The 10,000-nt window shown below is 54.1% G+C and overlaps 1 protein-coding gene across 1 annotated transcript in view; it reads right to left on the bottom strand.

Moving 5' to 3' along the window:
* Positions 1-10,000, bottom strand: part of LOC125031451 (long-chain-fatty-acid--CoA ligase ACSBG2-like) — a 31,932-nt gene that overhangs the window by 15,587 nt on the left and 6,345 nt on the right. The window contains exons 2-3 of the mRNA XM_047622193.1: positions 3,793-4,079; positions 3,500-3,690 (exon numbers count right to left, since the gene is read on the bottom strand). Of these exons, the coding sequence (XP_047478149.1) occupies positions 3,500-3,690; positions 3,793-3,901 (300 nt within the window). The 5' untranslated portion in view covers positions 3,902-4,079. The remainder of the gene's footprint in view (positions 1-3,499; positions 3,691-3,792; positions 4,080-10,000) is intronic.

Here is a 10,000-nt window from a genome sequence, read left to right as displayed (position 1 = left end):
GCACCTACTCCACCACAGGAGCTTCGTTCCCTGACGAACCTACTCTGGCCTCGATTAAAAGTCAGGCAGGAGCTCCGTTGGTGCCGTATGTCCCGTGAAACCACAATGCCTCTTGTCCTTCTCTCCCTACCTCTCCCTTAATCACCCACTCCTCTCATTCCCTCTCATTCAATCTCTGTCCCTCAATCTCTCCCAGCACCTGTCCCTCAATCTCTCCCAGCACCTGTCCCTCAATCTCTCCCAGCACCTGTCCCTCAATCTCTCCCAGCACCTGTCCCTCAATCTCTCCCAGCACCTGTCCCTCAATCTCTCCCAGCACCTGTCCCTCAATCTCTCCCAGCACCTGTCCCTCAATCTCTCCCAGCACCTGTCCCTCAATCTCTCCCAGCACCTGTCCCTCAATCTCTCCCAGCACCTCTCCCTCAATCTCTCCCAGCACCTCTCCCTCAATCTCTCCCAGCACCTCTCCCTCAATCTCTCCCAGCACCTCTCCCTCAATCTCTCCCAGCACCTCTCCCTCAATCTCTCCCAGCACCTCTCCCTCAATTACTACCAGTCACAATCCCTCGCCCTCAATCTCTCCCAGTACCTCTCCCTCTCCCTCAATTACTACCAGTCACAGTCCCTCTCCCTCTCCCTCTCCCTCTCCCTCTCCCCCGTGTTGCCACCAACCAAGATCCCTTTTTGCGGATTGCACAAACACACATACCTTGCATCCGTTCGGAGTACACACGTACTTGGAGGAATACCACCTTGCAATCGCTGCATGAAGTCCACCATTTCTTTCACCAGCAGTTAAGATTCGGCGAGAGAGCAGGAACAAGCATTCAGGATGTTATACCTTCTGCAGGTAGACATCATGAGACGCCTGACGAGGAGTTCGTGGTTTATATACACGGATCTTTCCTCCTAAAGTCTATGCGTATTATGAGAGAAAGATATCTCGCGCAGAACAAAGCGGTTTTACGTATGTGCCTCTAAAAAAATAACTGACGTATATTTCCCTGTATATAACAGGGTGTTGTTACACATGGTAAACCGTGTGGGATTTCTCGCATGTTATCAACACACATGTTTAGTTTGCACGTAAACGTGTACCTCTCCCGACTCTCCAAGGACACGGGCCACGTGGTGCGCTGTCCCTGCCAAATCGCAAGGTGCAGCGAGCAGCAGCCATGTCCCCAGCGCAGCACCACAGCATCCCTTCGGGCTCATCTCTGCATGCCGCCTTCCGTCAGTAACGCGTGGACATCCGAGCATCTAATTCCAAGCACGCATGCACGGTTTGCCGCTTGCCAACGCTCTTATTATAATCATAATTTAGTTTGATTCCAATTGTTACAATGGGCATTCTTGGTGTGACATACTGTCTGTTTCATTTTGCTTCTAAATTATCCCTTGTGTGCAAGGAATGGCCGGGGTCACCATCCACTGGCGGCGAGGGATTTGAACGCAGGTCAGCAAGATTGCTAGACGAGATTGCTACCACTGCACCACACAGCAACACGTCGTGGAGGCGACTGACGGCGAGGAGCTCGTGAGGCGCGAAATTGTGCACCGGAGGCAAGGCAGCAGACCTTACTTCTTCCACATCCTCCTGTTTTTCTCCCATTTTTCTTAACCCGGAGATGACGCTGCCCCCCCCCCCCCCCTCCTAATCCGTGGCCGGGCTTGAATAACAGCCCTGCCTGTCCTGCGGCCCAATATCCGAGGTCATGGAAAGCTGCCCCCCCCCCTCCCGTCAATACCCGAGATGTACCGATTGTCGGCGGCGGAGTTGGGCACGGAGGCAGGGCCGGGCGCGTGAGGCTTCGCTCCAAGGCCGGAGGAGGACTGGCGGGCGGGCGGCAATGACGGCCGGGCGTACTTCCTGCACGGTCTTCCTCGCTCTTTTGCACGACGCTTCTTGCTGCGAGCATTGTGGGGCCGCGTCCCGGGAAGTGCGGACAATCCGGGGCTGACCCGGGGGCCTTTTTCGAAGCGACAAAATGTGGAAGCTTTCCAACCTGTAAAAACGAGGCCCGGCGCCGCCAACGACAGAACTTGGAATACGCTATTCACTTGCAAAAAGGGCACACGCTTCAGTTTCTCAACTCACGTACTTTCTAACTGACATGCCTAATGTATATATACCCGAATGCATTATTACTGTCAGTATCATCATAAATACATTATTCTCTTATTATAATATCAACACAGCATGTACATATCGTGGTACACACGTAACTGGCCTTACACAATAGCATACACATTTTGCATGTGCTGCATAGCGATCACCTCCCACTTCACTCCAGCATAAAATACACCAACTTTTCAAAAGAAACCACTGAATGGAGGTCGCGGCGCGTTCCGGCCGAGGCGGAAACACAAGGAGGGAAAACGCAGCGAACGCCTTCCACTTTGCGCGGGTCGGCCGGGCTCCTCCACCTGCTGTTGCTGCTGCTGCGGCGGCGGCTACCTGGACATGCTCTAGATAGGACTAACAGCATTTGCTCGCCGCCGCCGCCAGCATTTCTGACGCGTAATCCTAGGCCTGAAGAGCGGCATTCCGCACGCCGACTGTTTTCCCATTCCTTCGCTCGCCCAGGGATTCTGCCCTACGGCCCCTACCCCCCCCCCCCCCCATGTCCACTTCAGAATACTGTGCGACCTTCCGAAAGGTGGGATTTCGGGGCAGGTAAGTGGGACACCTCGCGGGGGGCGATTGACAGGTGTGACAAAGGCACTCGAAACGCTCCTAGCTGCTAGCTACCATGCTGCACCCGAGCTGCGGTTTCCTCCAAGGCGTGTGTGATGGTCCGCTCCTGCCAGCCTACTAACTGCCTGCTGTTCACACACCGTCTGCGGTGTCGCCGTCATCCTTAATCACCCCCTCCGTTTCCCCTCCCCTCCCCTCGCCTCCCCTCTCCCTCTCCCCGCCCTTTTTTCCCTTCCCACTTCCTCCCTCCCCCTCCTCCCTCCCCTACAAAAAGGTACCAATGAACCCCGTTAGTATTCTATCAGCGCCTCGCATCAGCTTTCTGTGCGTGTCATTTTCCTGTCCTCTGTTATGCCGGGCCAGCGCCGCCCTTGAGCCTTCCATGATACTCCTCTGTGTACATCTAAGTACTTCCTGCTCTGTTTGGATGTGTCGCAGGCCCTTCCTCGACTGCTACGGCGTGGCCTTGCGCGCCGGCGGAAGTGGCGGCGTCCACGCTGCTGAACGCCGAGGCAACGCACGCCCTCCTCGACCCCGAGGGCGGTTTTATCCGAACCCGACTGCGCTTGCGCGGTCCGGATGAGTGAATGCTACCCAAAGTAAGGTACGTAACTGCCTTACGTCTTGCATCTTCATCTGAATATCATTCTGATAAAGATGTACTAAAACGCCAATTACATTTTTTTGTGGAATTGCTCAATCCATCCCTTGTCCCAGGAGGGCGAAATCAAGGCAGGGCAGGCATTGTGAACCACAATTTCTTGTTGATAATTTGTGTCTAAAGTTTTCCTGAGCACTCACCTCCCCGAGCACGTGGTCGATGTGCGTCACCTTCTCGCCCTGGTCCTCCCGACGGTCCTCTCTGCTGCGGCTGGCCGAAGGCGCGAACTCGGGGGCCGAGCTCCTGGCCCGGTCGGGCGTGTCGCGAGGGAGGGCGCCCGCGCTCGCTATCATCTCCTCGATTGGCGTCACCTCGCTGCCCACCGCCTTGGCTGCGGGAGAAACGGAAGGCGTTTACGTGAGCGTATGCCTAACAGAAGGCCACGGCGATGTTCCACACCTCGAGCGCAGCGACAGCCGCGCCTCTGACCTACCTGGCTCGGAGTCGGTGTTGTCGTAGTGGACGTTAAGCGAGATCTTGTGTCCGGCGATGATGGAGCCGACGGGGCCGGTCTCCTCCTGGCCGTGCGGGTCGGGGGCCATCCTGCTCGTTTGTGGCCTAAGACACCACAGGTGCAACCCTTTCGCGAACCTGCTTCTGTTGCTCTCTGTGCCGGGGGAGTCAGCGCACAAGACTTTCCGCTGGGCACTGCTGGCGCTGCTGCTCTTAAGGCGGCTGTCGGTTGCGTTCGGGCGAGGCCAGCGGTCGGCGGAGGGAGAGCTGTCGAAGAGAACGATAACCGTTAAATAAAAATTTAAAAAAAAACAAGAAAAAAGACATGGAAGGACCTACTCTATGTTAACAATACGATTTTACGATGCTGACGACCGCACTTCGTAAAATCTATCAACAATCCTGAACTGTTACGTCATCCTACGTTATGCGAGGCGAGTTGTCGCAATGCGCGCCTGCAGATCAGCGCAAGGAGATTGGTCGACGTTCGTCCTTCCTAATCGTCGGCCCGAATGCAAACACGGCGCTGCTCGGGAGCTGTGCGAGCTCCGCTTCTCGAATCTCAGATGCGCTGCTGAGACGGCTGCGACCTCAGAACCGCCCGCCGGCAGCATTCCACGCCAAGGGCGCTGCGACGCGCTGATTCCCGGCTATGCTCGCGCTGCAGCGTCGCAGGCGAGACCAACTGAGGTTCTAATCAAGTCATGGGCTTTTCCTTGGGAATCCGACTGCCACGCCACACACACACATACACTATCTATCTATCTATATATTATATATATATATATACGCGAGAGAGAGAGAATGAGAGCGAATGAGAGAATGAGAGAGCGAATGAGAATGAGAGAGCGAATGAGAATGAGAGAGCGAATGAGACAAACAGACAGACAGACATACAGAGGGAGGGAGGGAGGGAGAAAGAGAGAGAGAGGGGGAGAGAGTAAGAGAGAGAGAAAGGGAGAGTAAGAAAGAGAGGGAGAGTAAGAGAGAGAGAGGGAGAGTAAGAAAGAGAGGGAGAGTAAGAAAGAGAGGGAGAGTAAGAAAGAGAGGGAGAGTAAGAGAGAGAGAGGGAGAGTAAGAGAGAGAGAGGGAGAGTAAGAGAGAGAGAGGGAGAGAGAGGAAGATAGAGGGAGAGGGAGGGAGGGAGAGAGAGGGAGAGAGAGAGCGAATGAGCGAACGAGAGAGAGCGAATGAGCGAACGAGAGAGAGAGAGAGAGAGAGAGAGAGAGAGAGAGAGAGAGAGAGAGAGAGAGAGAGAGAGAGAGAGAGAGAGAGAGAGAGAGAGAGAGAGAGAGCGAATGAGCGAGAGAGAGAGAGAGAGAGCGAATGAGCGAATGAGCGATGAGAGAGCGAATGAGCGAACGAGAGAATGAGAGAGCGAATGAGCGAACGAGAGAATGAGAGAGCGAATGAGCGAACGAGAGAATGAGAGAGCGAATGAGCGAACGAGAGAATGAGAGAGCGAATGAGCGAACGAGAGAATGAGAGAGCGAATGAGCGAACGAGAGAATGAGAGAGCGAATGAGCGAACGAGAGAATGAGAGAGCGAATGAGCGAACGAGAGAATGAGAGAGCGAATGAGCGAACGAGAGAATGAGAGAGCGAATGAGCGAACGAGAGAATGAGAGAGCGAATGAGCGAACGAGAGAATGAGAGAGCGAATGAGCGAACGAGAGAATGAGAGAGCGAATGAGCGAACGAGAGAATGAGAGAGCGAATGAGCGAACGAGAGAATGAGAGAGCAAATGAGCGAACGAGAGAATGAGAGAGCGAATGAGAGAGATACATCATATATACATGTTATTTGTGAGTAAGTGGTATATACTGATCTAGATATCCTATATATCAATATATTCGGCCTCTAATATATTCCGTTTTCATACAGAGCTCTAGTTTTGCGGCGCATCTGCACTAGCCTTCCCCGTCAGCCGCGCTCGGATGCATTCAGCGCCGAGCAACACAACCGGCAGCTGACCCCGGGACTCGAGGTCACTGCAGGTCGCCGTCAGGCCGACGGTCATCAAAAACGTGCCTGGGCCACCTTCCAATGCCCCCCCCCCCCCCCCCGGCCAAGAGGGACTAGTCAATCAGCGCCGTTGGCACCGGGCCGTGAATGCCCCATATTGGCACTCGCTGCGACCCTCTCGAGGCTGTCATGAGCGGTCGCTGGCCCCCTTTCATGACGCTGCGCATTTATATATAAAATAATAAACAAACAAACATGTATGCGTCTCCTTCGCACATGTACATTTGAATATGGCATGTAGGTTTTCTTCACATACATTATATCCCTAGATATGTAGGACTGAATATGGGTGAGTGTGCATTTGTATATCCGTGCGAGTATATATATACGCCTTTAAGTGCATGTCCTCCTTTTGGGCCTTCCTACCTTCCCCATCTCCCTTGGTCCTCCACCCTCCCTCCCCTCCCTCCCTCCCTTCCTTCCTTTGGTCCTCCACCCTCCCTCCCCTCCCTCCCTCCCTTCCTTTGGTCCTCCACCCTCCCTCCCCTCCCTCCCTCCCTTCCTTTGGTCCTCCACCCTCCCTCCCCTCCCTCCCTCCCTTCCTTTGGTCCTCCACTCTCCCTCCCTCCCTTCTTTCTTTCTTTCCTCCCTCCCTTCTTTCTTTCTTTCCTCCCTCCCTTCTTTCTTTCTTTCCTCCCTCCCTTCTTTCTTTCTTTCCTCCCTCCCTTCTTTCTTTCTTTCCTCCCTCCCTTCTTTCTTTCTTTCCTCCCTCCCTTCTTTCTTTCTTTCCTCCCTCCCTTCTTTCTTTCTTTCCTCCCTCCCTTCTTTCTTTCTTTCCTCCCTCCCTTCTTTCTTTCTTTCCTCCCTCCCTTCTTTCTTTCTTTCCTCCCTCCCTTCTTTCTTTCTTTCCTCCCTCCCTTCTTTCTTTCTTTCCTCCCTCCCTTCTTTCTTTCTTTCCTCCCTCCCTTCCTTCTTACTTTCCTCCCTCCCTCCCTTCTTTCTTTTTCTTTCCCCCCTCCCTTCTCTCTTTCCTCCCTCCCTGCCCCCCAACCGCCCCTCCCCCGCATGACGCCGCCCGCGCCACCGAGGACCCCGCCCCTCCCCCTCCCGAGGCGGACGCGGAAATAGCGGCCCGTGTATCCCGGGAGTCACTCGCTTACGTCAGGGAGGAGAGGGGAACGCGCGCGCCTAGCGGTCACGTCCTGCTTGCTTGACACTTTACGGCGCTATTTAATGGATTCCCGGGAATGGATCCAGGTCCCGCCCTCGCATGAATTCCAGGCAAAATGCACGCAACTGAGGCACTGGCACGGCGTGCAATCATCGAGTGAAAAAAGAAACGAGAGAATATTCTGCGGGAAACCTTTGTCATTACCCATCGAGGGCCCTGTCATGCAAAAGTGCACGCGCGTGTCAGACCGATCACAAATGACCTTTAAGGACCAAACTTGTACAACATTACCGTTCAATGTGTCTGCTGTAGCAGCGTCTTCGCGAAGCCGAGCCGGTCATCCTCCCGGCGCTGGGGCGTCCCCGCTGTTGATCCAGCCAATTTCAGAAGAGCCTCGCAGCGCCCTGTGGCTATCCTGGCCTCCCTTCCCGCCCCTGATGGCCCTCTCCTCGCCGTGGCCCGGCAATGCCACGAGCCCTTGCGCCGGTGAATGCGGCGTGATTTCTGCACTATGTGAATGCTTCTAATCCCGACATGGCGAGCTGGACTCGCGCGGCGAGCGAAGTGGCGGGAGCCGTCGAGAGCGACATTCCCGAAAATGGAATCAATGCCTGGGTCTGCCGCCGCGCCCACGTGCACTGCCGGGTGTCCAAGCAACTATCAAGCACACATCCATAAACAAAAGCAGTGTTTAACTCTGCCAATCTCTACTTCATTCTTACTAACGAAGACGCTGTATATCAAGCACTTGTAATAAGTATTTCACAAGAACTGGATCTTCCCGCCAAAACAGCGTTGGCATTCAGAGAACAACCTTTTAATACGGTTTTAAATGATATCTAGGCAGATGGGCAAGAAATTGTTGTGCCTTTGCTATGACTTCCCATCCATCCCCTTGACATCTCTAGCCTCAACGCCCCAGTCCTTGATTAGGTAATTCACCAAAGGGCGAAAGGGAAGAAAAACAAAAACAAAAACATTAGGCAAGAGCTATCGAGTCCCGTCGGCGGCGGGAGAGAGACGCGTCGCACCTAATGACCTCCGGACTTCTCTCCACGGACAATGGATCTAACATTTCCTCGGCAGATGTCTCATAACGAGGCCTAAGCCACGTCATACGAACTGCTGAATAATGTCTTGGTTCTCCTCCCACCACGTCCCCTCTTGCCTCCTGCCTCCGCCCGCCCCCTCCCCATCTCCCCTAGTCACCTGACAGGCGGGATGACGGGCATTGGGCACCATCCAAGGCCGTCCGCGAGACGTGCGGCCCCACGGACACCAAGGATCAGCGATCACCTGCTCCGGGAGGACGTGTTGCTACACCGGAGGCCCTGATGTGTCAACTAAGTTGTTTATAAAATATGCTTAGAGAACCGCAGACTACATCACTTCGCGCTTATAAACAATATGCATATTTATTCTTATTTATACTGCTTCATTCCAGTATTAACAAGTTACATATCCTTGTACTTATCCGAAATAAAACCGGTGCAAGACATAAGGCACAGAACTATAAACCCAAGATATTTTGAATACGAGTATATGCAAGCGAGGATGTGTGTAATAGGTAGAAAGATGCTTACGTTGGCCACCTGGAATGACGGGCTTTGCGAAATGATCACAGAAACCGCGGGTGTAAGGACCCGAAGCTGCAATGCATATTCCAACAGGTTTGCAACTGCAGACAAGATAAACAAAGGAAAATAATCAAGCGAAAGTGTAAGGTTGTGGTACCGGCGCTCCACGTGACCCAGGGGAGGGGAGCGGGGAGACGGGAGGTGGAGGGAAAGGGAGGGGGGAGAGAAGCGAGAGGGAGGAGGGGGGGAGAGGAGCGAGAGGGAGGAGGGGAGAAAGGAGAGGAGAGTAGGAGGATGAGATGAGAGATAGAGGGGGACAGGGAGAGGAAAATTGGCAAGGTCTATGTATACAAGTAACTACAATATACAGATTTTGAGATAGGGAGGGAGGGAGAGGGGGATTGAGGGAGAGAGAGAAGGAGGGAGGGAGGGAGGGGAGAGAGGGGAGAGAGGGGAGAGAGAGGAGGGAGGGAGGGGAGAGAGGGGAGAGAGAGGAGAGAGAGAGAGAGGAGAGAGAGGAGAGAGAGAGAGAGGAGAGAGAGAGAGAGGAGAGAGAGAGAGGAGAGAGAGAGAGGAGAGAGAGAGGAGAGAGAGAGGAGAGAGAGAGAGAGAGAGAGAGAGAGGAGAGAGAGAGAGAGAGAGAGAGAGGAGAGAGAGAGGAGAGAGAGAGGAGAGAGAGAGAGAGAGAGAGGAGAGAGAGAGAGGAGAGAGAGAGGAGAGAGAGAGGAGAGAGAGAGAGAGGGGAGAGAGAGAGAGAGAGAGAGAGAGAGGAGAGAGAGGAGAGAGAGGAGAGAGAGAGAGAGAGAGAGAGAGAGATAGAGAGAGAGAGGAGAGAGAGAGAGAGAGAGAGAGAGAGAGAGAGAGAGAGAGAGAGAGAGAGAGAGGAGAGAGAGGAGAGAGAGAGAGAGAGAGAGAGGAGAGAGAGAGAGAGAGAGAGAGAGAGAGAGAGAGAGAGAGGAGAGAGAGAGAGAGAGGAGAGAGAGAGAGAGAGAGAGAGAGAGAGAGAGGGAGAGAGGAGGAGAGAGGGGGGGGGAGGAGGGGGGGGGGGGATGGGGGGGGGGGGAGAGAAGAGAGAAGAGAGGAGAGGAGAGAGAGAGAGAGAGAGGAGAGAGAGAGAGGAGAGAGAGAGAGAGGAAAGAGAGGAGGGAGAGAGAAGAGAGAGAGAGAGAGAGAGAGAGAGAAGAGAGAAGAGAGAAGGAGAGAGAGAGAGAGAGAGAGAGTAGGAGAGAGAGAGAGAGAGAGAGAGAGAGAGAGAGAGAGAGAAGAGAAGAGAGAAGAGTAGAGAGAGAAGAAGAGAGAGAGAGAGAGAAGAGTAGGCAAGAGGGGGGGGGGGGGTAAGAGGAGAGAGAAGGAGTGAGAAAGAAAAAAGGGGGGGGGCCCCTCTGGCTCCCGCTCTCTCCCCTCTCCGCTCTTGCTCTCGCGTCTCTCCTCGCTCTCGCTCCCCGCTCCTCCTCTTCTCGGCTTCTTCTCTCGC

The sequence above is a fragment of the Penaeus chinensis genome, chromosome 13 (genome assembly GCF_019202785.1).
Source record: "Penaeus chinensis breed Huanghai No. 1 chromosome 13, ASM1920278v2, whole genome shotgun sequence".
NCBI lineage: Eukaryota > Metazoa > Arthropoda > Malacostraca > Decapoda > Penaeidae > Penaeus > Penaeus chinensis.
This window is presented reverse-complemented; position numbering and strand designations above follow the sequence as displayed.